The sequence below is a fragment of the Schistocerca serialis genome, chromosome 9 (assembly GCF_023864345.2).
Source record: "Schistocerca serialis cubense isolate TAMUIC-IGC-003099 chromosome 9, iqSchSeri2.2, whole genome shotgun sequence".
Classification (NCBI taxonomy): Eukaryota; Metazoa; Arthropoda; class Insecta; order Orthoptera; family Acrididae; genus Schistocerca; species Schistocerca serialis.
The window spans coordinates 44,407,564-44,429,607 of NC_064646.1; the positions used below are offsets into that span (position 1 = coordinate 44,407,564).

General features: G+C 40.4%; 1 protein-coding gene across 2 annotated transcripts in view; it reads right to left on the minus strand.

Annotated features, from left to right (window-relative positions):
- Positions 1 to 22,044, minus strand: part of LOC126419189 (protein strawberry notch) — a 299,812-nt gene that overhangs the window by 101,538 nt on the left and 176,230 nt on the right. For both annotated transcript variants that reach the window (XM_050086323.1, XM_050086324.1), the window contains 4 exons: positions 13,237 to 13,336; positions 6,163 to 6,327; positions 5,948 to 6,060; positions 5,539 to 5,710 (listed from right to left, as the gene is read on the minus strand). In XM_050086323.1, the coding sequence (XP_049942280.1) occupies positions 5,539 to 5,710; positions 5,948 to 6,060; positions 6,163 to 6,327; positions 13,237 to 13,336 (550 nt within the window). The remainder of the gene's footprint in view (positions 1 to 5,538; positions 5,711 to 5,947; positions 6,061 to 6,162; positions 6,328 to 13,236; positions 13,337 to 22,044) is intronic.

The window sequence follows — 22,044 nt, forward strand, 5'->3', positions numbered from 1 at the left end:
GTGACTTGCCCATTTAAAACTAAATTGTACACAACTGCGTGTCCCCTTGTTATTCTGATCCAAATACAGTACATATATGACTGCATCAACAGCCACTTGAACATTTCTCAAGCAATTAGTGGAAAGAAGCATACCATGAAGTTGTTTACGCTATGAAACAGGGAATGGAATGTTTTGATAAAACATCAAGTGAGATGCAGTCAGTGTAATATTGCAGCAACAGAGAAACCATTCATTACAACTGTGAAAATGAATAATGTAGAGAAAGACAGATTGTTACTTACCGTAAAGAAGATATTTCAAGTTTCAAACAGGCACAATTATAAGACACTCACATTAAGCTTTCAGCCACAGCCTTCGTCAGTAAAAGAGAAACGCGTGCAAGCACGTGCGCCCCCCCCCCCCCTACCCCACACACACACACACACACAAACACACACACACAAACACACACACACACACACACACCAACTCCAGCACCTCAGGCCAGGATGCAACATCATGTGGAATGCAAACAGCAATCCGGAGGGGACGGAGAAGGGGAAGGGATAGTAGTGTACAGGTGGAGGGAGAGACAAATGCTAGCTGGTGGAGTGTGCAGGGCTTTGATTACTTATCATCGTGCCCTGAAATGAGGGACATTCTACCCAAGATAATTCCCATCCCTCCTAAAGTCATGCTCTGTTGCCCACTCAATCTCCACAACATACTAGTCCATCTCTATGCTACTCCCAATCCCATCCCCTTGCCGTAAGGATCATATCCCTGTGGAAGACCCAGGTCCAAAAGCTGACCAGTCCACCCACCCAGCACTTCCTATTCCAGTCCTGACATAGTTTTATCCTATCCCATCAGGAGCCAGGCCATCTGTCAAAGCAATCACTGCACAGCTTTTACACTGGTACGACTACCAATCAGCTGTCCACCAGGATGAATGGCCACAGCCATTTTCTGAACTGTGCAGATGAGAATTATCCTTACAACACAATCTCCGCTCCCGTAATTATCCCGGCCTCAACCTACCGTAACATACTGTCTCCACACCCTCCATCCAACAGTTTCTACCCCCTCTGGCCTATCATCTCCTCCTCATTCTCATCTCCTACCCCATTTATTTGCAGCTCTCTGCCTGTGCATCATCCTGTCTTTTACTGCTCCTCTCCTATTTTGTTCCTTTTTCCCCAAGTCTGTGTCCCACAACCTCCTGATGCTGTGCCTGTTGGCAGTCTAGTCCCTGCACACTCCACCAGACAGTGCTCCGGAGGTGGGAACTTGGCCCTTCAATATATCCTCCCTTCCCGTGACCCACCAGGCCTCAACCTCCGCTAATTTCAAGTTGTCGTCGCTCATACCTCACCTATCATTCAACAACCTCTTTGGCTCTGTACTTCCGCCTTGACTGACATCTCTGCCCAAACTCTTTGCCTTTACATATGTCTGCTTGTGTCTGTATATGTGTGTGTGTGCGCACGAGTGTATACCTGTCCTTTTTCCCCCTAAGGTAAATCTTTCCGCTCCCGGGATTGGAATGACTCCTTACCCTCTCCCTTAAAACCCACATCCTTTCGTCTTCCCCTCTCCTTCCCTCTTTCCTGATGAGGCAACAGTTTGTTGCGAAAGCTTGAATTTTGTGTGTATGTTTGTGTTTGTTTGTGTGTCTTTCGACCTGCCAGCGCTTTCGTTTGGTAAGTCACATCATCTTTGTTTTTTGATAAATTTTTCCCACGTGGAATGTTTCCCTCTATTATATATATATATTTGAGGTTTGCTGGAACCTCCTCTCATTGCACACAAACCCAGTCTCTCCCATCTACTCAATCTCCCACTTACAGCTCCACTCCCTCCAAAACCTCAAAATTCCAATCAACACAATCTGGAACCACAACACCCTAATTCAGTAGTTAACCTTTCCTCCAAACCTCTCTCCCAATCCGAAACCTCTATCCTATCCAAAGGCCTCACCTTCAGCCCCACTCCCAGATTCAACCAAACAGCCCTCGTCAAAGATTTACCCTCGTACTCTCTGCTGGAAATATCACTTTGCCACGAAGAAAAATGATCCTAATCCTACTCCCAATGATCCAACTCCCCTGGACACTATCCAAATTGAACTCTGCCTGGAACAGTTCCGTCCTCCGTCACAGCGGGACCCACCTCCTCTTCCTCAAAATCACCCTCTCCAAACCTTCCAGGAATTTCTGACTTCCAGCCTTGCCTCTCAATCCTTCTTAAAAAGCTTAATCCTACACCCAACATCACCACTGCTGAAGCCCAGGCTATCCGTGATCTGAAGGCTGACTGATCCATTGTCATTCTTCCGGCAGACAAGGGTTCGACGACCGTGGTACTTGATAGTCGGGAGTATGTGGCTGAGGGCTGCGTCAGCTTTCATACAACACCACATACAAAATTTGCAAAGGTAATCCCATTCCCGATGTCCAGGCGGAGCTTCAAGGAATCCTCAGAACCTTAGGCCCCCTGCAAAACCTTTCACCTGACTCCATCGACCTCCTGACCCCACCGACACCCCGCACCCCTACCTTCTACCTTCTTCCTAAAATTCACAAACCCAATCATCCCGGCTGCCCCATTGTAGCTGGTTACCAAGCCCCCACAGAACGTATCTCTGCTACGTAGAGCAACACCTTCAACCCATTACATGCAGTCTCCCATCCTTCATCAAAGACACCAACCACTTTCTCGAACGCCTGGAATCCTTACCCAATCTGTTACCCCCGGAAACCATCCTTGTAACCATCGATGCCACTTCCTTATACACAAATATTCCGCACGTCCAGGGCCTCGCTACGATGGAGCATTTCCTTTCACGCCGATAACCTGCCACCCTACCTGAAACCTCTTTCCTCATTACCTTAGCCAGCTTCATCCTGACCCACAACTTCTTCACTTTTGAAGGCCAGACATACCAACAATTAAAGGGAACAGCCATGGGTATCAGGATGGCCCCCTCGTACGCCAACCTATTCATGGGTTGCCTAGAGGAAGCCTTCTTGGTTACCCAGGCCTGCCAACCCAAAGTTTGGTACAGATTTATTGATGACATCTTCATGATCTGGACTCACAGTGAAGAAGAACTCCAGAATTTCCTCTCCAACCTCAACTCCTTTGGTTCCATCAGATTCACCTGGTCCTACTCCAAATCCCACGCCACTTTCCTTGACGTTGACCTCCATCTGTCCAATGGCCAGCTTCACACTACCGTCCACATCAAACCCACCAACAAGCAACAGTACCTGCATTATGACAGCTGCCACCCATTCCACATCAAACGGTCCCTTCCCTACAGCCTAGGTCTTCGTGGCAAACGAATCTGCTCCAGTCCGGAATCCCTGAACCATTACACCAACAACCTGAAAACAGCTTTCGCATTCCGTAACTACCCTCCCGACCTGGTACAGAAGCAAATAACCAGAGCCACTTCCTCATCCCCTCAAATCCAGAACCTCCCACAGAAGAACCACAAAAGTGCCCCACTTGTGACAGGATACTTTCCGGGACTGGACAAGACTCTGAATGTGGCTCTCCAGCAGGGATACGACTTCCTCAAATCCTGCCCTGAAATGAGATCCATCCTTCATGAAATCCTCCCCACTCCACCAAGAGTGGCTTTCCGCAGTCCACCTAACCTTCGTAATCTGTTAGTTCATCCCTATGAAATCCCCAAACTACCTTCCCTACCCTCTGGCTCATATCCTTGTAACCGCCCCCGGTGTAAAACCTGTCCCATGCACCCTCCCACCACCACCTACTCCAGTCCTGTAACCCGGAAGGTGTACACAATCAAAGGCAGAGCCACGTGTGAAAGCACCCACGTGATTTACCAACTGACCTACCTACACTGTGATGCATTCTATGTGGGAATGACCAGCAACAAACTGTCCATTCGCATGAATGGACACAGGCAGACAGTGTTTGTTGGTAATGAGGATCACCCTGTGGCTAAACATGCCTTGATGCACGGCCAGCACATCTTGGCACAGAGTTACACCGTCCGGATTATCTGGATACTTCCCACCAACACCAACCTATTTGAACTCCGGAGATGGGAACTTGCTCTTCAATATATCCTCTCTTCCCGTTACCCATCAGGCCTCAATCTCCGCTAATTTCAAGTTGAGACCACTCATACCTCACCTGTCATTCAACAACATCTTTGCCTCTGCACTTCCGCCTCGACTGACATCTCTGCCCAAACTCTTTGTCTTTAAATATGTCTGCTTGTGTCTGTATATGTGTGGATGGATATGTGTGTGTGTGCGAGCGTATACCCGTCCTTTTCCCCCCCTAAGGTAAGTCTTTCCGCTCCCGGGATTGGAACGACTCCTTACCCTCTTCCTTAAAACCCACATCCTTTCGTCTTTCCCTCTCCTTCCCTCTTTCCTGATGAGGCAACAGTTTGTTGCGAAAGCTTGAATTTTGTGTTTATGTTTGTGTTTGTTTGTGTGTCTTTCGACCTGCCAGCGAACGAAAGTGCTGGCAGGTTGATAGACACACAAACAAACACAAACATACACACAAAATTCAAGCTTTCGCAACAAACTGTTGCCTCATCAGGAAAGAGGGAAGGAGAGGGAAAGACGAAAGGATGTGGGTTTTAAGGGAGAGGGTAAGGAGAGAGAGAGAGAGAGAGAGAGAGAGAGAGAGAGAGAGAGAGAGAGAGACTTGCCCTATGCACCCTCCTACCACCCCATATTCCAGCCCTGTAACTGGCAAAGCATGAACTACCGAAGGGAGAGCCACCTGTGAAACGACATGTCATATACCAGCTGTTATGTAAACACTGTTCAGCCTTTTACATCGGCGTGACTACCAACCAGCTATTGGTCAGGATGAAAGGGCATATGCAGAGGGTGTATACAGGCAACACACAATGTCCTATTGCAGAGCATGCTGTACAATATGGCAGTCATGACATCGGTGCCCATTTCACCACATGCACCATCTGGTTTCTTCCTCCAGACACCAGTTCCTCAGAACTCTGCAGGTAGAAACAAGCACTACACTACAACATGCCCTTGCTTCTCACCACCCACCTGACATTAATGTATGTTAATTCCTTCCATCTCAGCATTTCTTCACAATAACTACACCTTTCTCCACTCCATTTTAGTTTTCTACATCTTACATTTTCCGACAAGTCTATTTTCTGCTGCCCCCCCTCCCACCTCTGTTACATACAATGCACTTTTCATTGTTAATAAATGATGAGCTAGCATTGACATAAATGAAAAAGAAAAATGGACTATGGTTTATACAAGATAATGATACTACATTTAGCAGTCAAAAGTGGTGACCACATCACACACACACACGCACACACGCACGCACACACACACATACGCGATCTACAACTAAATGTCAAGTTTTTGAAACAACAGACAGTTTCCCCATGAAGTAAAATGCATAAAGAAACAACAGACAAGAATATATGCAGCAGAGGAAAATTTTACAGTGGGTTATCCAAAACCACAGGTCAATACAGTCGTATATGTCACAGACAGACATAAAAATTAATACCTTTAAAGAAATCTCCCTTATAGTCCTTTGGTGGAGGTACTAGTGGTGGTTCATAGCCCATTATTGTTTTCATAGTGGCTTCTAGGGCTGATCGACCGTACTTATTGTCAATATTAAATTGAGATAAGTCTCTCGTCTCCGTTGCTCGACGGTCACCATGAGTTAGTGCTCCCTGCAAAGAATGAACTTTTAAATACAAAGCTATGAATGAAATACTCTTAAGAACACAATATAAACCAGTTTTCAGTCTTTTTATTAACATAAAAAAGGATGCGCAATGTTTATAGAGATACAAGCAACAACACTGGTAAAAATACATAGATCTTTCTAGCTTTTTTATACATATATTTAATATTTGCTGAACTCCAGAATAAAAGCAAGACTGGAGTAACAATAACTTATAACTTACCAAACTCTCCAGCCTCTTGGCCACTATTGAAGCAAATCTTCTTTCCCCAGCCAAATCGGAAATTAAGAAAATGTATTCAGGTGCATTAACTTGATTACTACGGTGTGTTCGACCTAAAAAAAATGAACAACAACATAAATTTCAATGCATCACCACTGAAGATCGTTAGCAGTTAATCTGATGACAAGAACATGCACCAGTGAACCAAATCTAACCAAATTGTTGTATAGCACGATCAGCACTCCAAGGTAATTCCAGTGTTATATGGACACGTCGCCTCTGATTCCTTGCTCTTCTGTCACTCTGAAGAGAGATACCACTGGAAGCTGCTTCTGATATTATGGCCACATCCTTCTCACCATCCATAAATCTTTGCTTCTCTGAAAACAGAAAAAAAAAAAAAAAATCATCTATGAAGCGTCTTTCTGCGTGAACTGTACAGGATGTCAAAAACAGACTTGTTAAAATGGGATTTGACACGTACGAGAACAGATTTGTGCAGAAATGACCAACATGTTTCAGTTTTTCAAATAAGCTTGACATACAACACATGATTACATGTAACAGTGGATTACACAGTCCTGGAAACCCTGTACCACTGCTAGCAAGGGAGATGACTAGAGGTATTTTAGATTCATTGACTAGCGTAAATTTCTGTCCCTTTACTTTTGCTGCTTTTTGACTATGAGTGTGCCACATTCACAGTTCCTACAATGTACATACAATAGAAGCCCGATACACCGCACCTGATATATCACAGATTCAGATATAGCATGTATAAAGCATGTCCCCCAAAATAAAATATCATTTATAAATAATTTTCTTAATGTTCAATATATTTGGCACACCCAAGCGCATGCCCCCCCCCCCCCCCCCCCCCTCCCAAAAAAAGAAAACACCGATCTTATTACAGTCTGCATTAGACTTTCTGAGTATAATTTAAAATTGCTACCTATAAGGTTTGAAAGCGTTTGACAATGTTGACTGGAATACTCTCTTTCAAATTCTAAAGGTGGCAGGGGTAAAATACAGGAAGCGAAAGGCTATTTACAATTTGTACAGAAACCAGATGGCAGTTATAAGAGTCGAGGGACATGAAAGGGAAGCAGTGGTTGGCAAGGGAGTAAGACAGGGTTGTAGCCTCTCCCCAATGTTATTCAATCTGTATATTGAGCAAGTAGTAAAGGAAACAAAAGAAAAATTCGGAGCAGGTATTAAAATCCATGGAGAAGAAATAAAAACTTTAAGGTTCGCCGATGGCATTGTAATTCTGTCAGAGACAGCAAAGGACTTGGAAGAGCAGTTGAATGGAATGGACAGTGTCTTGAAAGGAGGATATAAGATGAACATCAACAAAAGCAAAACGAGGATAATGGAATGTAGTCGAATCAAGTCGGGTGATGCTGAGGGAATTAGATTAGGAAATGAGACACTTAAAGTAGTAAAGGAGTTTTGCTATTTGGGGAGCAAAATAACTGATGATGATCGAAGTAGAGAGGATATAAAATGTAGACTGGCAATGGCAAGGAAAGCGTTTCTGAAGAAGAGAAATTTGTTAACATCCAGTATTGATTTAAGTGTCAGGAAGTCATTTCTGAAAGTATTTGTATGGAGTGTAGCCATGTATGGAAGTGAAACATGGACGATAAATATTTTGGACAAGAAGAGAATAGAAGCTTTCGAAATGTGGTGCTACAGAAGAATGCTGAAGATTAGATGGGTAGATCACATAACTAATGAGGAAGTATTGAATAGGATTGGGGAGAAGAGTAGTTTGTGGCACAACTTGACCAGAAGAAGGGATCGGTTGGTAGGACATGTTCTGAGGCATCAAGGGATCACCAATTTAGTATTGGAGGGCAGCGTGGAGGGTAAAAATCGTAGAGGGAGACCAAGAGATGAATACACTAAGGAGATTCAGAAGGATGTAGGTTGCAGTAGGTACTGTGAGATGAAGAGGCTTGCACAGGATAGAGTAGCATGGAGAGCTGCATCAAACCAGTCTCAGGACTGAAGACCACAACAACAACAACCTATAAGGTCTTTAAACAATAACCAAAATAGATGGATGAAATTAAACCCAACCTTTGGGTTGTTTTATCGACATATCAGGAATGTTGTGGGACAGAAGCTTTGAAGACGTATCTTGCAGTTAACATTGTGACACAGTCAACAAAGTGACTATGCAACAGTGCTTGACAATCCAACATCATGTGGATCATAAATTATTCATTCACAGTGTAGATTTCTGTGTGTTTGTTAAGATGTCACAGAAACAGAAAGCGTACTCTGTGAGTGATAAACTAAAAATTACCGATTATGTGAAGAGTGGCGAATCTCGAGCAAGTTGCCCCATGAATGTGGTGTACCAGAAGGAACAATCAGGGGATGGGTGAAAGAAGAGAAAAATCTCAGAAATTTTAAACACAGTTGAAAGTGATGTGGGAACGGACAGAAAAAGGACTAAACAAGGAAGACACAGTGAACTTGACAAATGACTTCATTTGAGGTTTTTAATAATGGGAAATGAAGGCGTGCCACTTTTGGGCCCTAGCTAAAAATTTTCACTTTGATTTACATGGCAACAAAGATTTTATAGCTTCCGACATATGGTTTTCAAGATGGAAATGTCACCATGGAATTCATCAAACGACCACTGAAGAAGAAGCAAGGTCCTGCGACAAGGAATCTGGTTCACAGTTTCCCGCGGGAGCCATAAGTTGAAAGCTTTTTGTACAGGCAAACGTAAAAGTTCACGATGATTTCATGTATGTGAACAAGCTAACATTAAAATTGACTTACAGGCATTCAAAGAATGTTTGGATGACAGGTGACATTTTCACCAATTGGTTTCAAGAACAGTTTGTTCTGTAAGTGAGAAAGCAACTATGGTCACTTATAAGCTGAGAGAAGAAGCTCTACTAAACTTTGATCACTGTCCAGCTCATTTACATGCTGATGTGTTGCAATCAGAAGATGGAAAAATAAAAACTCTGTTTTTGCCAAAAAAAACAGAACAGCATTCATTGAGCTTCATGATTAGGGCAGCATATGAACATTTAAGGCTCATTATCACCATGAACTGCTCACTTCAACAGTAGCAAGTTCAGATGAGGAAATGGAAATGTACTTGAAATCTGTAAATGTAAATGTCGTTACATTGAAGAAAGTGCAACAGATGAATGCTGTAGAGACATAGATTTTAACAGTATGGATATCTGGTCTGCAAGAGATTTTCTACAGTGCAATATTGATCTCTAAGACTCGAAGTGTTGGGGAGTCATCGCCAATGAAGAACTAATTTTGTAGATCGTAGATGACAAGGACATTACTGATGCCGTTCAAAACAAGAGTAGTTAAGCTGTCGAGAATTAAGATGACGAAGCTGAAAACGAAAGTATAGATGATGTTCCCAGTACACATGAAATATTGAATAATATAAATAAAGTGTAAAGTGATTACATGGATGGGGTGACAAAGTCAACCAAACGAAACTGAGTTCTTGCAACTGATGAGCATAAAACAATAGGCACTAAAGAAACTGTGTGAAATTATTTGGCAAAGAAAGCTAACTGATCTCTTTAAAGTAGTAGAATAATGACATACTATAAGTAGTTTGCAGGCAGTGTTGTAAATGATCATACTGTATTTGACAGTTTACTTTATACACCGTACTGAAACTTGTGTTATTGTTTGGTCAACGTTTGAGCAAAGTTCATCTAATTACAGTACTCCATTTGGTAAGTTTCTGAAATGTTTTACTTCTAATGTTCTTTAAATTTAAATATTGTATACTACAGTATGTATAATATTGCATGATGTGTTAACTTTCCATGCGTAGTTTGTCATTACATGGCTGACTACTCTCGATATGAGGCTGGTACACTATAACATGGGAGTAAAGCGTGGACCCCAACAGCCGCATTATATTGGGCTTCTATTGTGTTTTCTTCTCTCTCCCCCTCTCTTTTAAGGAAGAACAGTAGAACACAATGTACTACACCCCCCCCCCCCCAAATCCCACCCCATTTGTTTCCTGTCAGACAATGTTGGAATTAGTGTAACTTCAATGGACAGATAAAACAATCTATGAACAAAGTGGCAGCAAGAGAAAACACATATAAATGATATGGAAATGTGCAAGATTTTAGAGCCAGTGTCTCCTTCTTCCAGCAGAAAGGTCAAAGGGAAAGGAAGAGGTATGAAAGAAATGGACTGGTGAGGTTTAAGAAATGGGGAGAACTACTGAAAAGTCATCAGCGGAGACTTACTAGTTGGGGTGAGAAGGAGAGACTGAATGTTGGGGGCTGCACGGATATGATGAAAAACCAAGAGTTTAGAGGTTGAAGGCAGGGTACTAAGTGAGATAGAGATTACTGAAAACATCATGCAAGTGTTTATAGGAGTAGAAAGCTAAGTGCATTGTAAATGGTAGACACATGAGGGAGGCTAGGAAAAAATAGACAGGTTGGAAAAATAAAATGTATAGAAAACTAAAAGAGAATAAAAAAAATTATAATTTCTGAAAAGAAATGCTGAGACCACAGGAATTTCAGCCAGGTGGCTGACAAGAACCAAACATGTTGTACTGCCAGTTCCCACCTGAGGAGTACATGGTTCACGAGGAGCAATTCAGATGGGCATGTGTGGTGAAATGAGCACTATGGTCACAACCACTATATTGTAGATCGTACTCTGCAACAGAATGTTGTGAGTTGCCAGTATACATCCTCTGAGTATGCCCACTCATCATACCTGTTAACTTGGTGGTAGCCATACCAATGTAGAAGGCCAGAAAGTGTTTATGTAACAGCTGGTACATGAAATGTGCAGTTTCACAGGTGGCTCTCCTTTTGATAATATATGATTTGCCACCTACGGGGTGGTACTGGTGATGGTAGGAGGGTGCGTGGGGGCAAGTCTTACAATTGGCACGACCACAAGAGTAAGAGCCAGAGGGCAGGGAAAAGGGTAAGGAAAAAGCACAAGGTTGGACCAGAATACTGCAGAGATTTGGGACCGGGGGGGGGATGAAAAGCTGTTCTAGATGAGAGGGTAGAGAAATTTCAAAGTTTTAGTTTGGGAAATCGTCATAAATATCTTTTATTTATTTAAGATGTACTAGATTAAGTATCTGCCTCTATTTAGTAATTTCTATTGGAGGTATTTGTTGGGATTCATGCTCTGACATTAATTGTCAATTATTATCACGAAGCAACACATACGACAAGAAACAATACAACAAGAGGAAAATCAGCATTCGTAATTTTAAGTTATGATGCAAAATACGGTGTTCAAGGGTGAGTAACCGTATGATATTAACTCTTGCAGTGGGCAAAAGCTGTTCTAGATGAGAGGGTAGAGAAATTTCAAAGTTTTAGTTTGGGAAATCGTCATAAATATCTTTTATTTATTTAATGATATGGTTATAATAGAGGGAAACATTCCACGTAGGAAATATATATCTAAAAACAAAGATGATGTGACTTACCAAATGAAAGTGCTGGCAGGTCGACAGACACACAAACAAACACAAACATACACACAAAAAATTCAAGCTTTCGCAACAAACTGTTGCCTCATCAGGAAAGAGGGAAGGAGAGGGGAAGACGAAAGGAAGTGGGTTTTAGAGGAGAGGGTAAGGAGTCATTCCAATCCCGGGAGCGGAAAGACTTACCTTAGGGGGAAAAAAGGACAGGTATACACTCGCACACACGCACATATCCATCCACACATACAGACACAAGCAGACATATTTGAAATATCTTCATCTTTGTTTTTAGATATATATTTTTATTTATTTAAGATGTACTAGATTAAGTATCTGCCTCTATTTAGTAATTTCTATTGGAGGTATTTGTTGGGATTCATGCTCTGACATTAATTGTCAATTATTATCACGAAGCAACACATACGACAAGAAACAATACAACAAGAGGAAAATCAGCATTCGTAATTTTAAGTTATGATGCAAAATACGGTGTTCAAGGGTGAGTAACCGTATGATATTAACTCTTGCAGTGGGCAAAATGTCAGGCAGAATGGACCCCATTCTGGGGCATGATTTTAGGAAGTCATAGCCTTGTTTAAGTAGCTCTTTAACATATTCAAGACCACAACAGTATTGGGTGACAAGAATTGTACTAAGTTGTTTCTTGGAGGGATCAGCAATGCCATGATTGTATGTGATGTTGCGGGAAATCTGCTTTTGAACTAGACTGGGTGGGTAGTTGCATATAGTGAAGGCTAAGGTGAAAATGGTGGTGTATTGCTGTAAAGAGTCTGCATCTGAACAAATATGTTGGTCTCAATTCCCAAGGCTGTATGGAAGGCACTGTCTGACATGGAAAGCGTGGTAACTGTCAAAATGTAAGTACTGTTCTTTGTTAGGGGATTTAATATGAACAGAAGTATGTAGTTGACCTTCAGTGGGGATGAGGTCAATGTCAAGGAAAGTGGCACGGAATTCGGAATAGGGCTATGTGCAATTTAATTGGAATAATGTATTTTAGAGATTCCTAAACTTTGAACAGGTCAGTATCACCACAAGTTCAAACATATTACTGATTTATCTAAACCAGACCAGAGGCTGAAGATTTATGTATGACTTAAAAATTTGCACTGTACCTGTTGTCCAGCCCCAAGACCATATTAACCATTTTATTGTGTAAAATTAATGCAATATGACAGAAGGAGATAATCATTAACAACATAAAAGATTTTTTCCTGGTCACATGTCTACATATACACTGTAAAAATTACTGCAAAACTGCACGTTTTGCATAACACTAAAAATACTCTTAAGACTTGGCAGAGGACTCTGATCATAATGTTAGACAAAATTACGGAACTCAAACTGTTTTCTTGTATGATTTGGTTTTCTCATGTGTGGGTAACAGTGCTGGAATATAGTGACTATCTAAAAATAAAAAAAATATTAATATGTTCACTGAATTGTTGTCTTGTAAATCGCATAATCAGAAGCGTGTTAAGTTCCTTTCTTTCTAAAATTTTCAGTATAAATTGACAAATTTTTATTACAGTTACAATTGATTACAAAATTCACGGTAGATGGCTGTTTAATTCAACTGAGAGACTCTGAATTGGTGTTATTACACTGCTCCCATTGAAAATTGATTCTCAGAAATAAGAAAAATATTTGTAGAAGCAACAATAAAAAAAAATGGAAAATCCAAAATATATGTGGTTTCTTGATTATGAAATAAAAAGGAGTATGGGATTTTATCAAGTTCTATCAAAGCAGCTGATATAAATTAAGAACAACAAACCTGTCAAGTTCAGAGTTTCTAGAGGAACATCAACTTCTGACCGTGATTCGTACTGAATACCATCTTCAGTCTGTACAACACGACCCTTCCGACCAGTCATCTGTAAATAAAACACAAACACATTAAATTCACAATCAGATTTATACACAATGCAATCGACAGTGCTACAAAAGGCATGGTGGAACTGCAACTGTGCACTACAACCTTAATAATAAATGCACCCCGACAGTAGCTACAAGAGCACATTTACTGGAAGCATCGCCGAGTAGATGATAGAGGAGCAGGAAACATTAGCTTTGTCATCCAGTTGCAGATAAATGGGACACGCACAATGTGTTTCATGTCAAGCAGCAATTATTTTAACAGCTGAGGCCTTTGTAAAGTTCTAATAACACCCTCTGTGACTACCATGTCTACAACACAGCTAACACTTGAACATGATAATTTTAGACTCTCCAATTGATTGAGGATTAGAAAGCCAAGAGCTTCAGAAAATGTGGTGCTTATATTAACAACAGCTTCTGAGCCACCATTTTAAGCAATTTACAGTCGAACTGCAGAAAAAGAAACCATACTGTTGGAAAGTTGTTACTTAACATGCGTATGGAATCCAAATGTGATCATGTGATGGCATCATGAAACCATCAGCAACAAGTAGTAACAAATGTACATGCACAATACATCATAATTAATACTCCACTTTTGCAATACATGATAAAGCTTTGGAACACAAGATTGCTCATATCTGAGTGCTGACTCAATATTGCCAATTAGTCTGTTAATTACAGTTTATAAATTTTAATATAGGTTCCAACAACCCTCTCATACCTTGTTCCTGCCCTGATTTTCATATTTAAAAAATGTGCAGCTGGCTGGTTCAGAGACCGTTTTAAACTGTAGGTGCTTCTATAACTGTCTGGATAAGTCAAGACCCAAATAGGATACAGCACCAGCTTGAAAAAGCACTGCAGTGTCCGAACTTTCTGGTTAATAACAGTTTTATACGTAAACATAAAACAGTGTGATGCAAACTCTACAAGCCATACAAAAGTATCACACCCACCAGACTAAACCTCAAATAATTAAAAAAATCATAAATGAAGTATTGTTGAAACGTTCTGAAATCTTTAAATAATACCTCGAAATGCTAGAGTAGATGTCACAGATGACATAATGAAAAATATAAAGAAATCCCAATCACAGCTTAATGCCTTGGTTTTTGGTAATTGGGTGTGATCTGGGGAGAAACAAAGCTGGCATTGCAGTTGAAGTTGGAGAAATAGATGGATGAATTCCAGAAATACAACATCAAAATACTTGAAGTCAAAATCATTGTAATGGCAGTGAACAAGTTAGGCGACCAGCTAACCTTTGTAATTACCCCCTGGAAAATGTGAAAACTTCACATACCTTGGAAGTGTAATTTCTCGAGTCAATCTAACCATAAAAGAGATTCTATATAGGATTCGATTCGCAAGAACTCGTGCTTCTGCTGACACAGTGGAGGGAACCCCTACAGCAATAATGTACAACTGATACTTCAAACCAATCCTAGCATATGCACCCTTACAAAGAGTTACCCATCGCCACTACATGCGTTAGAGGTGAAGTTCTCGAGGTCCTAGAGGCAGAAAACAAAGCTGGGCAAATTAAGAAATGGTGTGTGTGTGTGTGTGTGTGTGTGTGTGTGTGTGTGTGTGTGTGTGTGGCAAGTCAGAATATCAGCACTCGAGAGTTTCGGAAACACATTAAGGATGCGCCTAACAAAGACAGCTCGGGTAAATATGGACAGTGAAGTTGAAGGGACGCGGTGGGTCAAAAGACTGTACACATATGGATGAACATTATAGAGATGGACATTACAGTGAGAGGAGGAACACTGGACGATTTCATGAACAATAGGATTTACCTCAATTGGAAGGTATGCAGGAGCACTTGGTAAATTAGATACGTTACATGATGATGTTGACTATAAAGTAGAAAACTCAGATAACAAAACAGATAAGCAAGAACTAATGACAGAGAAAAGGTTTAGAAACAGTTATGAGTATAAAAAACTGCAATCAATCAAGTAAGAGTTAAGCAAATGAATAATATTTTATACATGGAAAAAGCTTTTGTAATTGAGTGTGCAGCAATTTTTGGAGGAACACTACCCTTCCATTAATTCAAGAGTAATTATGCATTCTCTGAGTACCCCTGAATCACACAGTGTTTTTGTCAGGAACAGCATGCTCCACAATCGTATTACTGAGATCCGGGAAAGAAGGAAGGGCAGCATCGATTCTAAATTTTTTTGCACATTGATTTAAGCTATTGTGTAGACACCTTCAGTGCAATCATATTCAAGTTATGAAAAGTCATCATAAATAAAATTGCACACAGTACCACACTGCCATTACAAATAACAAACAGTTTAACTGTTTGTTATTTATAATGACAATGTGCAATTTTATTTACGAAGAATCATAATGACCTAACTATAACTGCAGAGACAGCTACACAGTAGCCGAAATAGATATGTAATGAACAGATTACAAATTTACGACCGATGCTGCCCTTCCTCCGGTCTTGTATACATTGTTACGATCCACATCAAAAGCAAATTTGCACTTTACAACAGCACATATTTAGCTGATTCAAACATTCTCTCTCTTCAATAAGTTCGCAAAATATAAAATTATGTAACATAGAACACACTTCATCTGCTGCTTTATGTGAAACTATCTCTGGGTATGTATAGAATATTGAGTGTCCACTTGACAAAACATGTATATTGAAGGAGAACAGTGAAAACTGTCTGCAGGAATACATGTCATTAGGTATGGATCAATTCTTTTGGAAATCCATTGTTATTACATTTCTATCAATATTTTTCTTGGAAGTGGGCCTCACAAGTTGTTTATGGGTATAAAATTGTTTGGCTTTTTCAAGATGCAATTTGTATTGAATGCACACAATTTAGCTTCAATTTCTTTACACTCTGCACAATTTTTGTGAAGTGATTCTATTTTTGACATCTAAACATATGGATGGATGTATTATCAACTTCACCTCCTGAAATTAAGGAAACTATACATTCTATGAAAAATAGAAGCTCATCTGGTTTTGATGGTGTTCCCAAAACAGTACTAAAGATTTGTGCCCATATAATAAGCCTGGTCTTACGTGAAATACGTAATGCTTCACTAACTCCAGGCACTTTTCCAGAGAAATTGAAATATGCCCTTTTTAAATCCCTCTTTAAGAAAGGTGGTAAGAGATGTCAACAACTATCGACCTATTTCACTGTCGACATCATTTTCCAAAATTTTCGAGAAGGTGATGTATTCTCAAATAGTGTCTCACCTAAGCAAAAATAATACTCTCAGCAAACCACTGCTTAGGTTTCAGAAGGGTTGCTCAACTGAGAATCCCATTTAAATGTTCACACAGCAGATTTTACAAGAATTAAATAATAAAATAATGCTACTTGGTATTTTCTGTGACCTGTCTAAGGCATATGACTGTGTGAATCATAGTATTCTCCTAGACAGATTGTAGTTTTATGGGATTGATAGTATAGCCAACCAACAGATAATGTCATATCTAACCAAAAGAATGCAAAAAGTTGTTCTTACTAATTCAACCAATGCAGTCTGGGGACATAATTCTGACTGGGGGAAATAATGCATCTGGTTCCCTATGGCTCAAACTCAGGTCCACTATTGTTCCTCATACATGTACACAGTCTTCCATCTAACATACAACAAGCCGAATTAATTCTTTTTGCAAATGACTCTAATCAATCCAAGCATAAATTCTGGGAAGTGTCAGTGACTGATTTTCTGTGAACGGTCTCCTCCTCAATTTTAAAAACATGCAATGTATTCAGTTCTGCACAGCAAAGGGTGCTACAATAATGATAAATGTAACACATGGTGAGGAAATAATAAAATAATGCTGTATGGAATAATGTAATAACGTTCAGGGGTAAGTCATCTTTAAGAAAGAAAACCTTCATTGCACAAAAACGTGCTGTAAGAATAATATGTAGCATTCACCTATGATCATCTTGTAGACGTCTGTTTAAGGCGTTTGGCATTCTGACTACTGCTTGACAATATATTTATTCCCTCATGAATTTTGGAGCAAATAATCCACTACAGTACAAATGGAACAATGCTGTACATAACTACAGTGCCAGAAGGAAATGTGCTTTCATTTCTCCATGTTAAGGTTGTCTTTGGAAAAAAGAGGGGTGTACAATGCTGCAACAAAAATCTTTGATCGCTTAAAACAATGATATAAAATGTCTGACAGACAGCAAAGTAAAATCAAAAACAAACTGAGAAAGTTTCTCCTTGACAACTCCTCCTATTCCCTATGGCATACAAGAATTTCTATTATAGTGATGCGTAAAAGGTAGTGGGTAGGGCTTATACATACAAATTAATTTGCAATGTGAATGATGACTGGTTCCATATAATTACAATCTATCATCAAAACAACCCATGGAACATGAAATCAATTAACTCACCTCAGCTGATGAAAGTAGTATATACTGTACATATCCCTCTGAGGATATCCAAAACTGAAGTTAAATATTTGCTACAGAATATTTTCCTACAGCTTTCATATGATGCTGGACTATTGGGATCCTTACCCTGTAAACATAGCATGCATTTCCTTAACTGATGAGCTATCTGGCAAGTACATTTTTTTTTGTGAATCATGGACATTGTAATGGATCTGTCTTCCTTCAAAGGACTTCATGTGATCTCAATACAACACAGAATTAATTTTGAATGCTTCTTTGGTCAATTTGTGTTTTCCGTGTCTGTCAGCCTAGAGTGCACCAACCTTTAGATTTTTCCGCAAAGTCTCTAGCTGTTTCTAAGAAATATCAAAGATGGACAAGAACATCATTTCTTTCAACCATATGCCCATCTACTGGGATTCTACACTTATATCTTTAACTAAGATCATGAAACTGTGCTTCCAATTAGGTTTTCTTATGCCTCCTTCGAGTAGCTGCCACAATGTCTATTAGACCAGGTAAGTAAGTACCCTGCCTACTTCTAATACTGACCAGATTAATCTTATAAAGAAGTCTTTCCTGTTGATTGTACCTCAAGTTTCTCTGTTACTTCAAATCTTGTCGGTTGATGCCAGACTTGTGTTACCATTCTCTTCTTCAGACTGGCAATTATATGCAAAATAAGCAATAAACCACAGTCACCAACAACTAGCACATGGTAAGATGACACAACTGACATCACCTCAGCATCACGTCCAACACTGCTGACACATACCAAGCTGACATTTCCCTTTCTTTTATTGTTTGTGATGAAATCCTCCTTTCACCAAATCTACACAGATTCCACAACTCGTTATATTTCAGTGAGCTTTTCTATATTCGGTCGGACACTGTCGTAAACTATTCTTGTCACCATACGGTACACAGGGTGAATCACCTAAAACTTGCACGAAAAATATTGCGGAAATGGAAAGTGCTATTGATGTGTGGTTTTCACAGAGCAGATTTGTAGCAGGGAATCGCACTGTTAGCCAATTAACAAATTCTAATAATACTTACAAGGAGTACTTTTTGAGCAAACATACACTACTTTAAATGAAACAATGCCTACTGACGTTAACAAATGAAAAGTAGGGTACATTAGAATGTCAGTGGCTTTTGTTGCAGGTGTCTAGCATGATTCATTTATGAGATAATGCACTGTGAAAAGTTACCACACCGACACTTGTTTGTGCCATTCAATCTGTGCAGTTGCTTTGAGCAATCTTCTTATGTTTGCTTACAGTGTACGAGTACAGTGCCACTTGCTAGTCAGTCAGTGTGTGACAGTACAAGCAGTAGGTTGTGAGTGGATGACGGGATTCAGCAGTGCCGAAACAGCCGACATGCTCACGGTGTATGGAGAATATAGGACGGTCATTCATTCTTGTACAGTGTAAGTGGCAAGATATTTCACTAGACATCAACCTTCTTAACAGTTATTCAACAATCTCTTCAAGCAGTCACGCGAAAGAGGAAATAGAAGTTCTTGCTGTCATTGCAGTTGATCTGCACGTCAGCTTCCACACAACTGCACAAGGAAGTGGCATTCTCCATCGACAGAGGTTCTGTGCCTATCAAATTTCTCTCATCAAGAACTGTATGGAAACTATTATGAAAATCGTGTTAACTTCTGTACGTGGGCATTAAGATAGGATACTCCAGATATATCATCTATCTTGTTTAGCGATGAAGACTCATTTACCAATCACAGCCAGGTCAAGTTGGCTGTCCGGCCCATAGTGCGCAAAGTTCTACAGCGTGTCTTCACAAACTGTTTCCAAACGACGCAGTGGACCTGTCTCTTGGCCCACCTCCTACACAGATTTCACACCTGTAGATTTTTTCTGTGGGGAAGGTGAAATACGCTGTTTACAAAGACGTACCAACTACATCCAATGCTGTGCAACAATGTATTAGTGTAGCCTGTTTGGACATCTCCACTGCAATGCTAGCACCTGTGCTGCGGATGTTCCGTAGAAGATTGGATGTGTGTACTGACACTACCATTGGTCATTCTGAACACAATCGGGCAATAGTCTCACCACTGGCCAGAATCCAAATACATAGTGTATGCACATGTGTTGTTCTTTAGTATGTGCTTCCACAAGCACTGTATAAGTGTCAGAGTGTGAGCATACAATACCTCGTAAAGGACTCGCACTAACATCTTGCGACAAATACCACTGACCCCACTTTAGTTTGTTAATGTCAAGAGCCATTGTTCCACTTAAAAAAGTGTTTGTTTGCAGAAAAACTACACTTTCTGTTATTAGACTCTGTTTATTGGCTAACAATACAAGCCCCTGACTATCAATCCATTCTGTTAAAACTGCACATAAATTGCACTTTCCATTTCCGCAATTTTTGGGTGCACGTTTTAGGTGATTTATCCCGTATATTGATAGTGTTAATTAATTTTTCTTATCACAATGACATTCCCTGTTTCTCCCATGTATCCTCCATTCCTGTTTCTCCCATGTATCCTCCATATCCCCCCATGAACCATGGACCTTGCCGTTGGTGGGGAGGCTTGCGTGCCTCAGCGATACAGATGGCCGTACCGTAGGTGCAACCACAACGGAGGGGTATCTGTTGAGAGGCCAGACAAACATGTGGTTCCTGAAGAGGGGCAGCAGCCTTTTCAGTAGTTGCAGGGGCAACAGTCTGGATGATTGACTGATCTGGCCTTGTAACATTAACCAAAACGGCCTTGCTGTGCTGGTACTGCGAACGGCTGAAAGCAAGGGGAAACTACAGCCGTAATTTTTCCCGAGGACATGCAGCTTTACTGTATGATTAAATGATGATGGCGTCCTCTTGGGTAAAATATTCAGGAGGTAAAATAGTCCCCCATTCGGATCTCCGGGCGGGGACTACTCAAGAGGATGTCGTTATCAGGAGAAAGAAAACTGGCGTTCTACGGATCGGAGCGTGGAATGTCAGATCCCTTAATCGGGCAGGTAGGTTAGAAAATTTAAAAAGGGAAATGGATAGGTTAAAGTTAGATATAGTGGGAATTAGTGAAGTTCGGTGGCAGGAGGAACAAGACTTTTGGTCAGGTGATTACAGGGTTATAAATACAAAATCAAATAGGGGTAATGCAGGAGTAGGTTTAATAACGAATAAAAAAATAGGAGTGCGGGTTAGCTACTACAAACAGCATAGTGAACGCATTATTGTGGCCAAGATAGACACAAAGCCCATGCCTACTACAGTAGTACAAGTTTATATGCCAACTAGCTCTGCAGATGATGAAGAAATTGATGAAATGTATGACGAGATAAAGGAAATTATTCAGGCAATGAAGGGAGACGAAAATTTAATAGTCATGGGTGATTGGAATTCGTCAGTAGGAAAAGGGAGAGAAGGAAACATAGTAGGTGAATATGGATTGGGGGGAAGAAACGAAAGAGGAAGCCGCCTTGTAGAATTTTGCACAGAGCATAACTTAATCATAGCTAACACTTGGTTCAAGAATCATAAAAGACGGTTGTATACCTGGAAGAATCCTGGAGATACTAAAAGGTATCAGATAGATTATATAATGGTAAGACAGAGATTTAGGAAACAGGTTTTAAATTGTAAGACATTTCCAGGGGCAGATACGGATTCTGACCACAATCTATTGGTTATGAACTGCAGATTGAAACTGAAGAAACTGCAAAAAGGTGGGAATTTAAGGAGATGGGACCTGGATAAACTGAAAGAACCAGAGGTTGTAGAGAGTTTCAGGGAGAGCATAAGGGAACAATTGACAGGAATGGGGGAAAGAAATACAGTAGAAGAAGAATGGGTAGCTCTGAGGGATGAAGTAGTGAAAGCAGCAGACGATCAAGTAGGTAAAAAGACGAGGGCTAATAGAAATCCTTGGGTAACAGAAGAAATATTGAATTTAATTGATGAAAGGAGAAAATATAAAAATGCAGTAAATGAAGCAGGCAAAAAGGAATACAAACGTCTCAAAAATGAGATCGACAGGAAGTGCAAAATGGCTAAGCAGGGATGGCTACAGGACAAATGTAAGGATGTAGAGGCTTGTCTCACTAGGGGTAAGATAGATACTGCCTACAGGAAAATTACAGAGACCTTTGGAGAGAAGAGAACCACTTGTATGAATATCAAGAGCTCAGATGGGAACCCAGTTCTAAGCAAAGAAGGGAAGTCAGAAAGGTGGAAGGAGTATATAGAGGGTTTATACAAGGGCGATGTACTTGAGGACAATATTATGGAAATGGAAGAGGATGTAG